The sequence below is a fragment of the Kogia breviceps genome, chromosome 1 (genome assembly GCF_026419965.1).
Source record: "Kogia breviceps isolate mKogBre1 chromosome 1, mKogBre1 haplotype 1, whole genome shotgun sequence".
Lineage (NCBI taxonomy): Eukaryota > Metazoa > Chordata > Mammalia > Artiodactyla > Physeteridae > Kogia > Kogia breviceps.
Genome location: NC_081310.1, coordinates 26,059,370 through 26,080,397, shown reverse-complemented (window position 1 = coordinate 26,080,397; position 21,028 = coordinate 26,059,370). Strand labels below are relative to the sequence as shown.

Sequence of the window (21,028 nt, the reverse complement as noted above, 5' to 3'; positions counted from 1 at the left end):
TGGCTATGGGGGCAGAGTTTAGGTGGGGGTGGAAACTAGGCAGGGGCGGGGCTTAGGGTGGGTCGGGACCTAGGTCGGTGGGGGGTGACATTTGAGCATGCAGTGTGGTCTAGGCGGGGTGACGTTCAAGCCTGGGGCAGGGCCTCTGCTTAGCACCTGTGCGGAAGGGGAGAGGCAGCAGGTGGAAAGGAGGGCCTCTGGAGTGTGGAGTTCTGGAATTGGGAGTTAGGGTCCCGAGTGAGGGTGTGTGGTGGGGTTTAGGCCCAGCTCATTGGAGGGGGTCTCCCTAGAGGTAGGGCCCTGGGTGGGGGTGTAGGGGTGGGGCTTGGGCCCTGCAGGGGAGGAGGCTCCGAGTGTAGAGGATTGGCCTGGGAACCCAACAGGCTCCCTGGTGCCCAAGTGGACAGGGAAAGCACTGGCCGCTTTCCCTTCTGTTCCTCCATGCCTCCCCCAGGGTCTCCCCCAGGGTCTCCTCTGTCCCTGCTGGACCCCTAACCGTGGGTGGGTCCCTCTGGGTGTCGGAACTCCTCCTCTCCCCCAGCTCCCCCTCAGGGGTGCCGTCCCGGAGGTCTGGCCTATACTTTTGCTCCCCCTTCCCTGCCTCCCACCCCCTCAGGACCCGCACAGCTGGAGGGGGCCTAGGTGGGCAGTGTATCAGGCCCGGGATCTCAGCAGGTTCCTGTGGGCCCAAGTGGGCAGGGGAAACCTGGCCACGCTCCCTTTTGATCCTCTGCCCTCCCAGTGGTTCCCCAATTTCCCCCTTCTGGGGTGGGATCCCTTCCCCGCCCCCAGCCGCCCCTCAGGGGCACCAGTCCCATCCCGCCTCCACTTCTCCTCCCCCTTCACTTCCCCCTACATCCCACATCCTACCCAGTCACTGGGGGTTCCTCCCATCCCCTTCGGTGTCCGTGGTCCCCCACCAGTGTCTGGTAGGTGCCCTAGTTGTGAGAAGCGCGAATTCCGTGTCCTCCTAGTCCGCCATCTTGACTCCCAAGGCACCAGCCTGCATCTTTAATATGGCTCCAGTGGCCCCACACTTATTAGTGTGAGTTTAGCCCTCACAACCTCAGTAGTTCTTGTAAAAAGAAATGAGTCAGTTGTAATTATTTCAAATTTGCTGTTAGTTTAGGAGCCAAGACTGAGGAATGAAAACTGACCTTCTAAAACAAGGAGAAATGTCAGTGTGTTTAGACGTTGCCAAAGAAACCTTGATTTTATTTTTGGCCACAGCCAAGTAGGAAAGCTCTGTCATCGTGCAGACATGTTTATCTACTGGGCTCCTCCAGGGTCTGTTGCTTTCCCCTGTAACAGTGACAATGCGCCTGCTGGCCTGGGAACTTCATCAGCCAAGGAGATCCCTGTACATGCTGTTCATTGTATTTGCAGTATGTGTTTACCCCTGTCCTAATGTGACTTTGAATCGGAGACTCATGGGCCTTTGCTGCCTTGCACAGCTAGGGAAGAGGAAGAGGCAAGTGGAACTAGAAGCAAAATCAGAGAGAAAGCAGATGTGCAGATTTATGGTAAGAAGTGGCCTAGTCTTCCCCCTAAGGCCATGTGGATGTTGCACCTGTATCTGCCAGCTCTTCCATTTCAGGTACTAGCTCCTAAGAAAGCCAGCAAACACTATTGGACAAAGAGGGGGACCAACCGTGAGCATCACAGCCATATCAGGGCCACAGCTCTCCTGAAGGTGGAGGAGGGAGACCTCTTAGTGGCTGGCAGGTCCTGCTGCTCCTTAGAGATAAAGGAAAGTCGCTGTCCCAATGGGGCCTTCAAAGAAAATTAATTATGTGAGGATTGGCACAGCTCAAAAGCTGAGCTCTCCGTACTATGTCAGCTGGAGCCAGAGATTTAAAGTGATTCTACTCTGGTTGGGACAATTGAAGCACAGATCGAACAGGCTTAGCCTCCCAGGAGCCTGGTCCTCCGGCCAGTGCCTGCTTGTGCTTTCACAAACCCTGGTTTTCCAGTTTGATTAGTGGAACCACTAATCACTGTAAATCACTTGTAAGTCACCTCTCCAGATGTATCTTCACATCATTTGTTTCCTTCAAGGAATCCTTTAGCAATGTCCGTTACATCTCTGGGTGCCTTTCCTGATCTGATTGGGAGAAGGATGGCAGACTCATTTTCCACAGGAGTGGGAGGAGCTGTCAGTTTGAGAGAGAGCCCTCGGCTTCTCCTGAAGGGGTTCACTCATTCTGTGTCCTCCACATCCTAGCTTGATGGAAAAAATCCATCTTAGCCATAAAGTTTTTATTTTTTTAAACATCTTTATTGGAATATAATTGCTTTACAATGGTGTATTAGTTTCTGCTTTATAACAAAGTGAATCAGTTATACATATACATATATCCCCATATCTCTTCCCTCTTGTGTCTCCCTCCCTCCCAACCCTCTAGGTGGTCACAAAGCACCAAGCTGATCTCCCTGTGCTATGCGACTGCTTCCCACTAGCTATCGATTTTACATTTGGTAGTGTATATATGTCCATGCCACTCTCTCACTTTGTCCCAGCTTACCCTTCCCCCTCCCCGTGTCCTCAAGTCCATTCTCTAGTAGGTCTGCATCTTTATTCCCATCCTCCTGCCCCCAGGTTCTTCATAACCTTTTTTAAAAAATTCCATACATATGTGTTAGCATACGGTATTTGTTTTTCTCTTTCTGACTTACTTCACTCTGTATGACGGACTCTAGGTCCATCCACCTCACTACAAATAACTCAATTTCATTTATTTTTATGGCTGAGTAATATTCCATTGTATATATGTGCCACATCTTCTTTATCCATTCATCTGTCGATGGACACTTAGGTTGCTTCCATGTCCTGGCTATTGTAAATAGTGCTGCAGTGAACATTGTGGTACATGACTCATTTTGAATTAATGTTTTCTCAGGGTATATGCCCCATAGTGGGATTGCTGGGTGTATGGTAGTTCTATTTTTAGTTTTTTAAGGAACCTCCATACTGTTCTCCATAGTGGCTATATCAATTTACATTCCCACCAGCAGTGCAAGAGGGTTCCCTTTTCTCCACACCCTCTCCAGCATTTATTGTTTGTAGATTTTTTGATGATGGCCATTCTGATCGGTGTGAGGTGATACCTTATTGTAGTTTTGATTTGCATTTCTCTAATGATTAGTGATTTTGAGCATCCTTTCATGTGTTTGTTGGCAATCTGTGTATCTTCTTTGGAGAAATGTCTGTTTAGGTCTTCTGCCCATTTTTGGATTGGGTTGTTTGTTTTTTTTGATATTGAGCTGCATGAGCTGCTTGTAAATTTTGGAGATTAATCCTTTGTCAGTTGCTTCATTTGCAAATATTTTCTCCCATTCTGAGGGTTGTCTTTTCATCTTGTTCATGGGTTCCTTTGCTGTGCAAAAGCTTCTAAGTTTCATTAGGCCCCATTTTTTAATTTTTGTTTTTATTTCCATTTCTCTAGGAGGTGGGTCAAAAAAGATCTTGCTGTGATTTATGTCATAGAGTGTTCTGCCTATGTTTTCCTCTAAGAGTTTTATAGTGTCTGACTTTACAATTAAGTCTTTAGTCCATTTTGAGGGTTTTTTTGTGTGTATGGTGTTAGGGAGTGTTCTAATTTCATTCTTTTACATGTAACTGTCCAGTTTTCCCAGCACCGCTTATTGAAGACGTTGTCTTTTCTCCATTGTATGTTCTTGCTTCCTTTATCAAAAATAAGGTGACCACATGTGCGTGCATTTATTTCTGGGTTTTCTATCCTGTTCCATTGATCTATGTTTCTGTTTTTGTGCCAGTACCATACTTTCTTGATTACTGTAGCTTTGTAGTATAGTCTGAAGTCAGGGAGCCTGATTCCTCCAGCTCCGTTTTTCTTTCTCAAGATTGCTTTGGCTATTTGGGGTCCTTTTTGTTTCCATACAAATTGTGAAATTTTTTGTTCAAGTTCTGTGAAAAATGACAATGGTAGTTTGATAGGGATTGCATTGAGTCTGTAGATTGCTTTGGGTAGTATAGTCATTTTTATAATGTTGATTCTTCCAGTCCAAGAACATGGTATATTTCTCCACCTATTTATATCATCTTTAATTTCTTTCATCAGTGTCTTATAGTTTTATGCATACAGGTCTTTTGTCTCCTTAGGTAGGTTTTTTTTTTTTTTTTTTTTTTTTTTTTTTTTTTTTTTTTTTTGCGGTATGCGGGCCTCTCACTGTTGTGGCCTCTCCCGTTGCGGAGCACAGGCTCCGGACGCACAGGCTCAGCGGCCATGGCTCACGGGCTTAGTTGCTCCGCGGCATGTGGGATCTTCCCGGACCAGGGCACGAACCCGTGTCTCCTGCATCGGCAGGCGGATTCTCAACCACTGCGCCACCAGGGAAGCCCATAGGTAGGTTTTTTGTAGCAGTGGTAAATGGGAGTGTTTCCTTAATTTTTCTTTCAGGTTTTTCATCATTAATATATAGGAATGTGAGAGATTTCTGTGCATTAATTTTGTATCCTGCTACTTTACCAAATTCATTGATTTGCTCTAGTAGTTTTCTGGTGGCATCTTTAGGATTCTGTATGTATAGTATCATGTCTTTGTGTCCTGTTGTTTGTGGAGCCTCACAGCAGGTCAGGCACTGCACTGTTACATTTTCTACAGGACTCTGAAAATAGAACCATTAACTAAAGCCTTATGTTTCCTCCAGGGAGCTTGCATCTGGGCCTTTGCTATATCTCTCTCTCCAACCCTCTGAAGAGACCAGCGCCTGCATGTTTTCATGATTATGTATTCAAACGGAAACACACTTTCATAAGAGGGATTAAAAGGCAGAAGTTAGAAGTATCTGCTGGATTTCTGTTTATTTGCCTTCTCCAGGGGAGTGGAGAGGCAGGGCAGTTGGTCTTGAGTGGGCAACATAAGCCTTCCTCAGTGGGCTGGTGTTTTCTGGGACAGTGCAGGAGACTGGCCCTGCACATCAAAGACCAGAGTGGATGAACCTGTGACCACAGCTGGAGGATTTGCTCATTTCCTCAGAAGCCTGAGAACAAAGAGAATCTTAACAATTTGGGGAAGTATCTGTACAGGAAATTTTTTAACTCCATCAGGACAGTATTTAAAATCTCTGCCTCTACTTTTAATTAGAGACATCTATCTTTGCATACACCAAGCAGCTAATTTCTCTGGATGTTTGTCAGTAGTGGATACTTAGAGTTTGGAGTTGTTTAGTCTGTACTCCAGGAAAGTAAATTTCATACAATGAGACCTTTGTTAAATTTAACTTTGTTAAAATGATTAGGAGGAAATGCATCAACGTGTATGGAGGACAAAGAGAATATAAATCCTGTGTAATGAAGAAATAACAGTCAAGGAAAGAAGTAGATGCTATCTAAATTTTCCTACACTATTTATAAGTAATTTGGGAATAATTTAGAATTCCTAAAACTTTTGGCTAACACTGTCGTCAAGATTTTTTTGTTTTAACATACTCTTACTCATAGTACTTTGAGTGAAGAATAATGTGCATTGGAGTGGATTCCCAGTTTCAGAAATTGCTCTATGCATGCTTCATACTGTGAGATGAGTGGTTTGACAATTCTAGTGCCCTTCCTGGCTATGATGCTGGCCATCATGGTGGACATTGGTGGCTTGTGGCAGTGTGTGAGAGTGGATGTGATTTTTGCTGACATGCTACACTTCTCGGCACAGTTGCAAACTGGATGGAGCCCATGTCTCTCTCCCACATTGCTTCCTGGCCCACTTTCCCACCTCCTTGTACTCGCCCATCTCTGTCCCAACGTACTTACCTGGTATCCCCCAATACTGTCAGCTACACACATCACCTCTCTTCCCTCCAGATAATGGAATGTCTGGGTGAGCCTGTGGGTCTCTCTCCCTCCTAGACCTTGTTTTGAAGAAAGGAGCTGATTCTAATCTGCTTTCCAGAAAAGACTTGAAAGTAGATCAAGTGGCCATCGGCATCACCTCTTGATCCTCTATTTTTTGACTAATGTTTTAAAGAAGGATAGTTTTCGTTCAAATAACCATTTTATGAAATAAGATTTTCAGATATTAGTCATAGACCTCTATCCTTCATTTTTCTATACCTTGTGACTTAAGTGCATACCTTCATGTTACTTGGTGTTTTATAGAAATTTATTCCCTATGTAACACAGAGTTTCACCATGCTTTGCTTAACAATGTTTTTTCTCTTCAACATTCCTAAATATTCTCTCTCTTAAAGATTTCATTTGTTACTTTTGGAGCAGCAGTGACCACCAAAAGCTCAAGTAGGAAAAACAAAAACCATTATAGATTGGGTTTAACAAAATCCTATGTACTGAAATTGACATAAATGGAGGACGTGACCACTGTTCACATCTCTTCATTTGCTCTTATAAAGGCCATGCTCTCAGGGAACCACTGCTGCTGATAATGCCAATAGCTTTCCCTCCCAGGAGGAACTGCTGAATTGCCAATAAATTATAAGCCTTTTCGCTGCCTTTTAAGAGACTCAAGACACCTCTATCTTCCCATGACTCTTTCTTTACTGTTTGCCCGCCCTCCCTCCCTCCCTCCCTTCCTATTTTAATTTTATTTAGTGTGGTTTTAAAAAACCAAGAATAGGTGTTGAATTTTGTTAAAGACCTGTTTAGCATTTACAGAGATAATCATATGATTTTTTTCAGGTCTATTAATATAGTGAATTATGTTAATGAATTTCCTTTATATTACACAATCTTAGGCTATGCTATATAATATTTTCTTAATAGGATATTGGATTCTCTTTGCTAATACTTCAGGATTTTTGCAGCATATTCATTGAAAACTATTGGCCTGTAGTTGTGTGTGTGTATCTTTATCAGGTTTAGATATCAATATTGTACTTGCATTATTAAAAGGACTTGGATTTTTTTTTTTTTTTTGGCCACGCGGCTTATGGGATCTTAGTTCCCCAACCAGGGATTGAACCCAGGCCCCTCGGCAGTGAAAGCACCGAGCCCTAATCACTGGACTGCCAGGGAATTCCCCATTTTTTTTTTTTTTTCTTATGCTCTGGAGAACAAGCTACATAACATTGGAAATATCTAATCTATTAAGATATCTGGTAGAATTCCCCTATGAAACCACCTGGGCCAGTGTTTTCGTTTTTCTCTTTATTGCTTCCAAGAAAATTGTTCTGTTTAAGTTTTGTCTCTCTAATGGAGTCAATTTTGCTAACATGCATCTTGCTAGGAAATCTTCTATTATATCTAGTTTTTATTTTTCATTGAGTTGCACAAAGTGACTACTTATGATTTTTTTTTTTTTTTCCAGTACGCGGGCCTCTCACTGTTGTGGCCTCTCCCATTGCGGAGCACAGGCTCCGGACACGCAGGCTCAGCGGCCATGGCTCACGGGCCCAGCCGCTCCGCGGCATGTGGGATCCTCCCGGACCGGGGCACGAACCCGTGTCCCCTGCATTGGCAGGCCGACTCTCAACCACTGCGCCAGGGAAGCCCCATTTAGGATATTTTTAAAAATTCCTTGTATATCAGTCATATTCCCCTCATCGTTGTCATTTCTTATTTTTAATTTTTGTGTTGTCTTGGTTAGATTAACTAGTGATTGTCTTTTGTTGATTTTGTTCTCAAAAAAAGTAACATTTCTTTTGTTTATTAGTTCTGCTCTTTTTCTGTTTTCTACCTCATGACTTTGTCTTTATTTCTTTATGCTTGTTTGTGTTGTTGCTCTTTTTCTAGTTTTTTGAGTAGGAGTTCAACTCATTTATTTTTATTGATTTAAGGATAAAAAAAACTGAATTTTTCTCTGACCACTGCTTTAATTATATCCCCTGGTTCTGATATCTAGTGTTTTCATTAATTATATTTGGAAGTTATAAAGTTGATTTGTAGCTCTTAATTCACTCAATAGTTGTTTAATGGAGTTTTTAATGGAATTTGGGGGGTTTTATTTTATTACTAATTTCTAGTTTTATGACACTGTGATCAGAGAATGCTGTTTATATTATTCCAATTTATAGAGGCTTTCTTCATAATGTAATTGTTGGTCAGTTTTTGTGAATGTTCCATGTGCACTTGAGAAAAAAGTATAACCTCTATTACTGTGTTCTGTAGATCCTCTATATATTTACTTTTTTCCCATTTGTACTTTCTTCAACTGAAATGGTATTTTAACATCTCTTATTATTGGTGCTTGTTTTTCCTTGCGGTTTCTATACTTTCTGCTAAATCAGGGGTTGACAAACTATAGCCTGCAGACTAGTTGCCTACTTTTGTAAATAAAGCTTTATTGGAGTACAGCAATGCTCATTCATTCATGTATTGTGTATGACTGCTTTACTGCTACAATGACAGAGTTAAGTAGTTGCAACAGAGAGTGTATGGCCTGCAAGCCTAAAATAGTCACTATCTGGTTCTTAAAGAAAAGTTTGCCAGCCCCTGTGCTATATGAAGGTACATGGATATTCACATTGATTATATCTTTGATGTGAATTATATCCTTTAGCATTATTAGTAGAATTACAATTTTGCTTTGTCATGTTTAATATTTTTTGGCCTGAATTCTACCTTATTTGATGTCAAGTTTACAATCCCTGCTTTCCTTCTTTCTTTTCCAATTGACTGGAATATTGGTTCATTTTTAAGTGTTCTGAATAACTTTGTTTTAGATGTATATCTTATACTCAGCATGCGTTGTGATAAAATTTGAAAATACTTTTGTTTTAATAAGTGAGTTAAGCTTTTGAAGTGTATCAGTTTATTAAACTTTCAAGGTAGAACAGAAACAAGTTTTGTGTACATTGTTTGAAGACTTTTGAAGGTACTCTATTTTGTATAAGTGATGGTAGAGTTAATCCAAAATAGATAGGTGAAGATACCTTAGATTTTGAATTTTATACTGAGAACTGTTACTGTGACCTTCCCCTCTAGTGCATACGATTAAAGCAGCACTGGCTAAAATTTTTGTTGGACTTGAAATGAAAATGCAACTCTGAATAATTGCTTAAATTGAGAGTTGTTGTTATGTAAGTTAAAAGGCAGAGTTTACATCTTGGATAACTAAAAATTAAAACAAACAAGAAACTTTCCAAGAATATTAGTTACCTAACTCTCATTCATTTTATGTATATACTATTTTAGTACAACCACTTATTGATTCTACTATTGGCCAAGTCCTGCTTAAGGATCTAATGACACAGAGATGGTTTAAAGAAACATCTCTAACTTCAGAAATTCATTGCCTAGTTTGGACCATGAGGGAGTCATTTTCATACACATGTCTAGAACTGGCCATTCTCCTTTCAGTTTAATCTGGGGTCTTTTGGTTTTCCCCCTCTTTCTTTGGATGACATAGTAACTGAACTGTGTTGTGCTTTCTTTCATGCAGGGCTGCCACTGATCACAATGTGGATAATACAACAGAAATACTCACGGAGTGGTTGAAAAATGTCCAGAGAGCCTATCACTATGTGGAGTGGAGGCCTATGGATGAACCTGAGTGAGTAGCAAGAGAACATTTTGTGAACTCATTATTCACCCTTCCCCGCTTAACCAGTCTTCCAGCCATTTTAGGCTTCCAGTCTTGGGGGCACATGTGACTTTCCCTTGTCTTTCATCTCTGTGTCTAGTAAGTTACAAAGACCTGCCATTTCTTCCTTTGACAAATCTTCATGTCTCTCTTCCTCTTTACTCCTGCAGCTACCAGCCAAGTTCAGGTTCTCATTAGTTCTCAAGTAAATTACCACAGCAACATATATTTTTAAATATTGATATTATTTATTCACACTTTATCCTTGAGGGAGCATAGTGAAAAGTTTGTATACTTCTGACATACACCTTGCTTTTTCACTCATCATATCTTGGTAATCATTTCAAAGCAATAGTTAAAGAGTGTCTTCCATTATTTTTATGACTGCAGAATATCATTGTGTGGATGTATCATAATTGTTTAATCAACCTCCTACTGATGGACATTTACATTATTTCCAGTCTTTACCATAGCAATTTCTTAGTGGCCTCCATCTTCAAATCATCCTCTATACCATGCTGTCAAATCAGTCTACCTAAAATATTAGATGTGCTGTCATTTCTCTATTAAAAAGACTTCAGTGACTCTCTAGTACCTACAGAATGAAGTTCAAATACCTGATTTATATTTTTAAAAGATTTCGTAAATTTAGCATCCATACGTATACACAAATATTTCCTAAAACAAAACTGCTTCATCTGGATGTTGCTACCAGTTAACTGCTACCAAAGCTGTTGCTAATCATTACAAAGATGTATCTACTCTCAACATTTGTATTGCTTATTTCTTATATCTTCTTGTTTGACACAACAATAAACTTAACTAACATGAACTGTCTGATTCATGCATTTTTTTTCTAAGTATTTTTTTGTTTCTTTGGCAGGGGCTAAAATATACAAATACTTTATATTTCACTCAGTGCTATGTTCTTGGTGGGCACTAAATTTATACTTGTTGGATGAACAAATAAATAAATGAGAACATGAATAAATATATTTAAACTTACTACTCTAAATGTTTCCAAGGCTACTACAATTCTAGCTTAATAAATTGTAGAAATAGGATGAATTGAGCTGCTGAAATTTTGCCCAGGATAAGTCATTTATTGGAAGCCAAATATGTATTATCATAATGAGTGCTATTCCAGAGCAAATTTTTGTTCTTCTAGTCTCTCTTTATATAATATTTTTATTATGTGTATGTACGTACATATTTACATATATATCTCAAATCTCAGTTTATGGTCCATATAGGGAGCAAAATTTAACAACCAAATATGAACACTGTAAAAAAATTTTGAACAATCTTTTGGAGTTCCTTATAATGGAATGTGGCCTAATTAGAGTAGCTCAGAAAGACTCTATGTACCTCTCTTGCATCCTAGTAATTTTCTCCATTGCCAGATTTTGACTAAATATATTGTAGGCCAAGGTCAGTGTGAGAAATACCAGAGAAGGCATTCTGGGGAGCAACATATTCAGAAAAACAGAAATTCCACTGATTTTTGTAGAAACAATAATTGAGGAAGACATTCCAGAGACTTCCTGTGCAAAAATAGTTTTATTAATCTTATTTGTGTGGTTACGGTCTCATTGTTTTTTGCGGTTTCTCATTCACTGAGGGAAATGTACTGCCAGTGCAGCATTAAGAACTTGAAGTGGTGGCCAGTTTGGGGCCACTGTGACTTTATCAATGACCATACCAGTTGGGAGCTTTCAGAAAGGTTCTTGAGGGTGTGTTAACCCACCTGCCTCCATGGCCGTGGACGAGTCCTGGCCTGGCTGCTTTGTGGATGTTGATAGAGAGCCCAGCATTATGCATCTGCTCCATGATCTCACTCCATCTGGGGCAGATCAACGTGTTAGACTCTGTGGAATCGTTTACTGAGACTTGACCACATAAGGTAAACCTCTGTTTTTCCTGGGAAACTCATATTTTGATGCTGTAACATTTCCAAATTAATTTGATGGCTAAACGTATAAGACTGTGTCTAGGAACATGAGCTTTGGGGTTACGCCTGGATTCAAATGCTGACTGTACCCCTTATAAACTGCATAATGTTAAGCAAATTACTCAACCACTCTAACCGATTTCCTCAGCTCTGAAATGGGGAGAGTGGTAGCACTTACATCCCAAGGACTCAGTGAGTTCTAATGAGAACCCACTGGAATATTTCATATAAAGAGTCATGTGTATGGGAAGCAGCAAATTACTTAACCTCTCCTTGCTCCAGTTTCTTATCGGTAATAATGGAATAATGATAACCATAATAGTATCGACTTCCTAGGGTTACTAGTGGAAGATTAAATGCATTAGTACATAGTGCCTGGAATATATAGGCACTCAATAATTATTAGCTATTATTATTATTAATATTATTGTTATCATTACTATAGGTCTTATCCTGATGAAATTGGACCAAAGCACTGGCCTGGCTCCCGTTTTGCCCATGTGATGAAACTACGACAGGCAGCCCTTCAAACTGCAAGGGAAAAGTGGTCAGACTACATTCTGGTAAAAACAGACGTTTAATTTCTTGACAACTGTTATCTAGAATGTTTCCAAATCGATTGTTGATAATGTAGGACTGTGGGAACAGTCAAAACAACCCTTTTTTAAGACATCTCCTCCTCAACGTTTTAATAAAGGCACAAGAAAAAATCTGGAGAACTTAATATCAGGATACCTGGATTTCATCTCAGACTCATTCCTCGCATTTTTAGTGAGTAAGCAAATAAGCTCCTGAATTATGCAGTCTCTTCATTGTAGTAGGCATAAGAAACTCTAATACTTTTTAGTTCATAGGGAATGCTCTGGGTAAAGCAATATAAAAGGTCTTGACTCTTTAGAAGAGTTTTGGGGATATGAGAAATTCATTACGTAAAAAGAGATTCAGGTTAACAGCTCTGAAATGCTATTATTCCCTTTTGCTCCCAAGTGTCTGGGGAATGGTATCTCTTGCTTGGCTTCCTGATTGCTCCTAATTATTATGCTGGACTCTCCTGGAGAATTTCTCTCCATGAAGAGGTTCCATTACTTCCCTCAGAACTTCGAGAGTGGTCCAGAAAAATGCTGGACTTGACAATGCAGGACCAATGTTATCCTTATCCTCCAGGAACCTGTCTCAGTTGGAAAGGACGGCTCCCTAATCAGCAAGAAGCTACAGTCCCTATTCCCTTTGGAAAATTGACAGAAGTTTTTCTCCCTCAAAATTTATGGGAACAACGTTCTTCCTCTGTGGCCCCCAAAATCCATTTAATTCTTTTGGCAAGCATTTTCCAGTACAGCACTACAAATAACGCCAGTAAAGCAAAACCAGTGTTGTTTCATTAAACTTATGGACGTCTGTTCTCTGTCACTAGACTCTGATTCCTAAAGGGAATGCTTTTGACCTATGTCCATCCTCAGCCTCTCAACCACGACAAAAATCAGCCCAATAGTTTATCACACACATAATTTCAATACAAATAATGTCATAGAAGTTTCAAATTGTGCTGTTATTTAACATTGTATAGCTGTTTAAATGTCACTGAAGTGTACAAGTGCTGAACCACAAAATTTTTGGTAAAGAGATTGACTATCAAAGAACGAAAGCTTCTGATTATTTACTTTGTGTGTTGCAGGGGGGAGATATACATAACGTAAAATCTACCATTTTAATTTTTTTAAGTGTACAGTTCAGTGTGATTATTTTATATGACAGAAACTGTTGCTATACTGTCCCTGTAGATGAATCAGTGTTAACATGGATTTCTGTTAAGAATGGAAAATAGCTTCATTGGTTAGCATGGGTTGATATAATGTACTTTAAACAAAAATTCTGATTGTAACATTAAGATAGCATTTATGGGTCGGTTTGGGGCCATTTTGGCTTTACTATAGACAACCTGAATAGGTGTGTTCATTTGTACCTGGAGTGGGCACTCAGTAAGTGTGAATAAGTCCTTATTTAAGGGCTTGAGAGCCATTAATAGCTTATACTTAACCCCTAACGAAGGTGTAGGTTGGGTCCTCATTGAGTATGTGCGCAATGATAATACCAATTCATTGCTCAGTGCCTTATGCAGAGCTAAACATGTGGAAGTTAGACTAAATGTATTTTGCCTGAATGAAAGCCATCCAGCTGCAAGGGGTTTCCATAAGGAAAACACAGATAACATGGATAGCTGGTTCCATATGTCATGAGCAAATTTCCATGATCCTTTGGCAAGTGTTGGGTTACTCTTGTACACGTTACTGAAAAGTACCTTTTCATGTGATGTTATCCTTTTCTTTTCCTAGTTCATAGATGTTGACAACTTCCTGACTAATCCACAGACCCTCAGTCTACTGATTGCAGAAAACAAAACTGTTGTGGCCCCCATGCTGGAGTCTCGGGGCCTGTACTCTAATTTCTGGTGTGGAATCACACCTCAGGCAAGTCTTTTGGGTAATGAATTAAGGTTATGAGTTTTAACAAGGCAACCACCTGTCAACAGTAGCCCCATCTATCTTTTTCTGATTTTCTCCCTTGAAACATGCCTGTCGTTGTGTTATTGGAGCAGGCATTTTTAGGAAAGGAGGTAAATCCAGGCCCAATGCCACAACCCCATGAGCTCTTCTGTATTGATGACTTATGAAGAAATTATTCTAATGAGCTTAGCATTAGAAGCTTTAAATTAACCACTATAGCTTGCTGAAATTTGTACTTTTTTTCTCCCTGATTCAGAGATTTTCAAAAAATTAAATATTTTTTTTGCCATCAAAACTAACATAAGGGGCTTCCCTGGTGGCGCAGTGGTTGAGAGTCCGCCTGCTGATGCAGGGGACACAGGTTCGTGCCCCAGTCCGGGAAGATCCCACATTCCATGGAGTGGCTGGGCCCGTGAGCCATGGCCGCTGAGCCTGTGCTCCACAACGTGAGAGGCCACAACAGTGAGAGGCCCACGTACAGAAAAAAAAAAAAACAAAAAACAAAAAACTAACATAAGAACACTATAAGAACCTGGAAAGAGAAAAACATTTTTTAAAGAATCATTTTAATCCCTACCACTCTAACATCATAGATGACAGCTTGCATGTTTTTAACTATATCATCAAGTGGCTATAATGCAATTTACTTAAACTAACTCTTTGTTTAAAAACATTGAAGTTATTTGCAACTTTTAACTATTATAATGACCATCATAATTAATATAAAATTTTCCATATTTAATATTATTTCCTTGGGACAGCTTCTGAGAGCTGGAATTAGTGAGTCAAAGAGTATTAAATATTTTAATGACCTTTGATATGTTGCCAAAATATTTCCAAAGGGATCTGATAATTAGAACTGCCATGGTAGATGTTTTTACAAAATTTGAGTTAAAAACAAAATTTCAAATTTCCATCATCTCTCTTTTCCATTGTAAAATCTTTGAAGTCTAGAGATCTGTTGCAGTGAATGTTTATGGATGATTATATTTTTTATTCTTAATTAATAAATTAGAGAGATAAACTGATCAATGTAGTACATATCAATGTAGCATAAAGATTCTCTAAGGGAAAAATTATATGTTAAGTGTGTTCTCATGCTCAAAGAGCTAAATTTTCAGTCCCTCTTTTATATTTGGTTTGGTTTTAGATGAAGAATGAGGCCAGTGGTGTGCTGATAAATATATAATAACTGGCTCTCTGTGGGGGAAGACCCTTGATTGGTAGCATTTACCAGTTTTCATGGTGTAAGGACTTCTACCATGCAAATGTTGTTTAAGCTGAGGGAAGGATTAGGTAAATTGCAGTACAGTCACTTGTTGATATAATTCTTAAAAATATGCAAAGCTTGCTGTCTGTGGTTTATTTACAATGGTGGGGGTTAACGTGATTTTTGTTTTTACAGATTTTAAGCTACCAATGTATCAACTGACTTGCAAACTTCCTGGCTCTAGCACACTACTGGATGCGGCGGTACTCTTTCATTACAGTTATCTCCCGTAGCTCCAAGAGATTTTGAATGCATGTTATCCACATCTCTTTTAGGGACAGATTAAGTTCATATTTATAAAAGACAATCAGTTCCTTGGGGAGAAGCTGTTATATTAAATTTAAGTTCCTACACTCTCAGTTAATAATCTGCAGTGCTTCACATGGCAGAATCACTCTGGGGTGTTTTTAATGAGTTGTACACTGACACCAGCATCAAGAGTGGATTATCCTAGTAACCACAGCCTCCCAGTTTCTGTTGTCTTATTTGCTTTAATATTAAAAGCTCACTTACTTTGCACAGTAAAAGTAAAATCTAAGCAATTTAGAGGCAATTCGAATTTATTTCTGTTTCTGGGTCTCTATCATCCCCAGTGAGGCTTCTGCTAGGGCAGGAACAGCAACAGCTGATAACTTCATAAGCTTGAGGCAGGCCTTGGTTTCCAGAGCCTTTAAACACATCCAAAACAAAATGACGTCAGTTTTATCTGGTTAATGAACCAGAATCGTTACCAACAACATTCAGTTTATGTGGAAAAAATGACACATCTATTGCCTCTGCCCATCTGCAGGAAGCATTTTTTTTTTTTTTTTTTTTTTTTTTTTTTTTTTGCGGTATGCGGGCCTCTCGCTGTTGTGGCCTCTCCCATTGTGGAGCACAGGCTCCGGACACGCAGGTCTAGCGGCCATGGCTCACGGGCTTAGTTGCTCCGCGGCATGTGGGATCTTCCCAGACCAGGGCACGAACCCGTGTCTCCTGCATCGGCAGGCGGATTCTCAACCACTGCGCCACCAGGGAAGCCCTGCAGGAAGCATATTAAGTTTCTTTCTCTCTTTCTTTCCTTCTCTGCTTCCTTCCTCCCTACCCCCAGGATATTCAGCGATTCATTATCATCATGAATTTTCCAAGCTTCTCATTCTGACAATATTGTCCTAAGTAGTCTAGAACTTTGTATTTGACATGTGTTCTTAGGCAGTCCTCTAAAGAACCAGTTTTCCCTTTGTCCCTTGGAAGAATATTGATAAGTTGAAGGATGCTAAGTGATCCTTAAGTTTAAGGCTTATAAAAAATTGTAAGAATAATAATACTTCATATAATGCATTACAGTTTCCAAAGTATCTTCACAGACCGTATCCCATGTGATCCCTTCTACAACCCTGTGAGATAGACAAATCAGCTTTTACCCCATTTTTTCAGGAGAAGAAACTTCGGCTCAAAGAGGTTAAGCATGGGCCTAAGATCAATCAGCTAGATGGTTAAGATGACTCTAAGACGCACATCTTCTAAGTCTTAATTTGCGATCCTTCTTCCTTACCACGTGGTCAGTGTGAGCATTAGCTCAGCTAGAACACTAGTTGAGACACTGAAAGAAATGTCAGAGATGAGGCTGCAGTGCCTAATGTGTGGTTACTGACAACCACTGCAGAAAGTGTGACCGTAAGGGAATGTGACTGATTAATGACTATGAGAGAACTTTTGCAACTACTGAGTATTGTGTCCTTCAGAGTGCTGGGCCTGTGAAACTTTGCACTCATTCCACGAGCCTGCCATTGCCTAAAACGTTTTTGGAAATGCCTTTCCAAGCTTCACATGCTTTGAAGTATGTTTTGTCAAGACACATCTTCATCTTCCCTGGAATGGCTTTGAGCTTTGGCAATAGTCAAGTTACAATTGGTGCCCCTGGCGTAGAAAGCTCCAGTGGTTTCTGCACCCCATGAGGGCTAACACTGGGGTTGTCAATTTACTGCTAAGCCCCCAGCATCTAACACAGCCTGGATTACAGTAGGCACTCAGTAGATGTTTGTTGAATGAACAGTTGAGTTTGGAGGGAAAACAAGCGGGGTTGCTCCAAACCAGTGTGTTCAAAAACCACAGAATAAGGGCATCGGTTGTCCTGTGTGCTTGCCCAGAGGGCACTTTCAAAAGGGGAATCCCCCCAAAAGTGTGGTGCGGTGGCAGCTCCACCAGAATAGTGAATAAGTAATTGCATTGAAAAAAGACCCCATTTATATGTGTAAGTACTGCATGTTTAGTTAAAAATATCAGCCAATGTAATGTAGTAATTTTAATAATAGCCAATATTTATTGATGCTTTCTTGGTGCTAGGTACTGCTCTAAGCACTTTTCAGGTTTACCTTCCTTAACTGTTACGGACAACCCCATGGAGTAGATAGCGCCATCCTTCCTATTTTACAGATGAGGAAATAGGCACAGCAAGGTTGAGTAACCTGACCAATACCTATGGACAGTAAGTAGCTGGGATGTGATTTGACCTCAGACAGCCAGATTCCAGAACATGTGTTCTTAACTGCTCTGCTCTACCACCTCTGATAACTCATGTCATAATCAATCATTAGTCAACACAAAGTATACTTTTATGAAACTATTAAATCAAGAGATATGCTGAAGCCAAAATTACTTCTGGTAACAGGACCCTTTTAGTATTGTTTTGTATGTAAATAGCATTTCCTGAGCTCAGTTGGAAATTCTTAGGCCAAGATGAGAAGAGAGAAGGTGACTTTGCTTGGGGACTTGTACTTAACCGGTGATGACTTAGGAGTCAGCCCAACAGAAGATTGGGAAAGATTGGGAAAGAGGAAGCCCTCAGATGAGTGAACATAACCCACCCATTTGTTCCTTACAGGGCTTCTATAAACGGACCCCAGACTATCTTCAGATTAGAGAATGGAAGAGGTTGGGCTGCTTTCCGGTCCCCATGGTCCACTCCACGTTCCTAATTGACCTCAGGAAGGAAGCGTCTGACAAGCTGATGTTCTACCCCCCGCACCAGGACTACACCTGGACCTTTGATGACATCATCGTCTTTGCCTTCTCCAGCAGGCAAGCAGGTACTGTTTGTATGCGGTTGTACTGCCACCATGGAAACACCGCAAATAATCAGCTCCGTTGTTTTGTGCATTTTATTTAAAAAACACTCTTAATAAGGAAATAGGCTTCCTATTCAAGTAGTGTTAGAGGCAGTTAACTGTCTGCAGTAACCATACCAGCACCCTCTGTGTTGCTGTCCCCGTGAGCACCAATGACCAAGAGCCAGGACTGGTCCCTACGCAAGAATCCACTCTCTTTTAAAAAACAAAAAAGGTGGTGGTGGTTGCCATGGGCCTGTGATTCATTCTTTATGGTGTTATCGCATTGCTTTGTTCAATATAGGAGTCCTTTACTTAATTAGAAAACTGTGACAGGGGGCCAAAAGTACACTGGGGAAGACCCAGACTTAAAAAATGGAAGTTTATTTCTTCTCAAAAAAAAAAAAATCAGGGGGCTTCCCTGGTGGCGCGGTGGTTGAGAATCCGCCTGCCGATGCAGGGGACGCGGGTTCGTGCCCCGGTCCGGGAAGATCCCACGTGCCGCGGAGCGGCTGGGCCCGTGAGCCATGGCCGCTGAGCCTGCGCGTCCGGAGCCTGTGCTCCGCAAAGGGAGAGGCCACAACAGTGAGAGGCCCGCGTACTGAAAAAAAAAAAAAAAAAAAAAAAATCAGAGCTAGTACAGTGGCTCTGTTCCACAAAGTTTTCAGAGACCCAGGCTCCTTCTCTATTGCTTCTCCACCTTCCATAAGGTATTGTCCTTAATCATATGATCCAACGTGTCTTATCAGTACAGATGCATTTCAGCTGTTGAGTGAAAACCGTGGAGGGGAGGGCACTCTCTGGCCCTTTAAGGGTACCATCCAGGAGTTGAACACATCACTGCCATGCACAGCCCGTTAGCCAGACTTAGGACATAGGACAACGCCTAGCTCAGAATGTTGGGAGGCTCAAAATGTTGTCTTTATTCTATGCAGTCTAGAGCCCCAATTCTCTCTCTGGGAGGAGAAAACAGATTTGGGGAGGTAACCAGCAGTCTCTGCCACAGTTCCCCTGGAAGGAAAGGCAAAACCAGACTTAACTCTTTCATGAACCACTGTAGACTTTTAGAGGATGACAAGTCAGTAGGAAAGTAGGCTGTTGCTCTTGTGTCACTTGCACATGCAGCCAGGGTCACTTGCACATGCAGTCAGGGAGGATATAATTCACTAAAGTGGTTCAACATGGATACACAACATTCCTAAAGCAAGGCTTTCTTCTCAGGATCATTCCGACCTTCCCGACAGAGGCCAGGCCCCATTATCAATGAGCCAGAAATGTGCCACTTAACCACTAGCAAAAGTGAGTTTAGAAACCAGGCAGATGGTGTATAAATCCATGTGGCTGTATAGTCAGGGTGGATGAGATCATGCACAGACCCCAGGCAGTTGAGGCAGGTTGCTGGCAGCTGCGAATATTAATAAGATTCAAGCTACAACTCACACATCAGGCCATCCTAGAAGCCTTAGGTGTCCCACTTATCAGTTGTAGATTTGGTAGGAATGAGCATATTTGGGTGAAATATGGAAAGCTGATTATTTTTTCCCTTTGGCAGCTAGAACCATTTAGACCCTTTGGCCAGGTGTAGACATGTTTTAGGTCTGTGTCAGGGCAAAAGCAAGGTTCTCATACTCATGTGGATTGGAAGTTTCCATGAAGGTCCTTGTGTCAGTGTTAATGGTAACTGCTTCTTTCCACTTGGTCTGTGATTGGCTCTGATTTCTCCAGGCTGGGAAGCAGACTCAGGGCCTTCCCAGTCCTTCAACTTGTGCCAGTCCCTTTGCTTAAGAGCTTGAAGTAGGGCTTCCCTGGTGGCGCAGTGGTTGGGAGTCCGCCTGCCGACGCAGGGGACGCGGGTTCGTGCCCCGGTCTGGGAGGATCCCACATGCCGCGGAGCGGCTGGGCCCGTGAGCCATGGCCGCTGAGCCTGCGCGTCCGGAGCCTGTGCTCCGCAACGGGAGAGGCCACGACAGCGAGAGGCCCGCGTACCGCAAAAAAAAAAAAAAAAAAGAGCTTGAAGTAAAGATCCTCCAAGAAATTGAGCTATTAACAATTACAATAATGATCTTTGCCTAACAAAGGCCTCCTTGATAGACATTGCACAAGGCATTATTGTGACCCAGTCACTAAATTATTATGATATAGTTTTTAAAACCAAGAATTGGATTTGGGGCTGGAAGAATGACATGAGCTAGATAGGAATTTTTCAGCTATGCCCCTTGCTTGGCCTGTTCACTTGAACTTCATTCTTTACTGGTCAGATTCCCATAGGCCTACCCAGGACATTGAAAGCAGGTGCAGAGGCCCAGAGCTGTTTGGTGATTCCGCTGGGAGGAGAGAGGCAGAAAAGCAAGGAGAGAGGGTCAGTCCTGTAGGCTTTCCTGCTGTGCCTAGCATTGTGTTAGGCTCTGTGACAGTTGGGGAGATAAGATCTTTACATGTGGAAACATAAATGAAGCAGTGAACGCTGAGGGGTCAGATCAGTGGTACAAAATGTGAATAGGGCAGGAGTCGAGATAGGAAAGAATGACTGTCATTTAGGGGAATGAAAGAGCTTTCCTGACAGTCATGTGGCTCTAAGATAGCACTTTTACTCAGCTTGAAGTATTTTTAGAAGAGACTTGAATGAGCCTGGAGTCCTGTGCAGTCCATGGAGTGTTTCTAAGCTCTTTCCCTCTTAGGTTCAAAGCAAAGCACTTCCGTTCCCTCTTGAAAGAGTCTTGATGAAA

At 41.3% G+C, this 21,028-nt stretch overlaps 1 protein-coding gene across 3 annotated transcripts in view; it reads left to right on the top strand.

The window, feature by feature from the left end:
- The window catches only part of COLGALT2 (collagen beta(1-O)galactosyltransferase 2), a 133,349-nt gene that overhangs the window by 62,420 nt on the left and 49,901 nt on the right, over positions 1-21,028 (top strand). For all 3 annotated transcript variants that reach the window (XM_067029329.1, XM_059075017.2, XM_067029320.1), the window contains exons 2-5: positions 9,354-9,464; positions 11,891-12,008; positions 13,776-13,910; positions 18,080-18,284. In XM_067029329.1, the coding sequence (XP_066885430.1) occupies positions 9,451-9,464; positions 11,891-12,008; positions 13,776-13,910; positions 18,080-18,284 (472 nt within the window). In that variant the 5' untranslated portion in view covers positions 9,354-9,450. The remainder of the gene's footprint in view (positions 1-9,353; positions 9,465-11,890; positions 12,009-13,775; positions 13,911-18,079; positions 18,285-21,028) is intronic.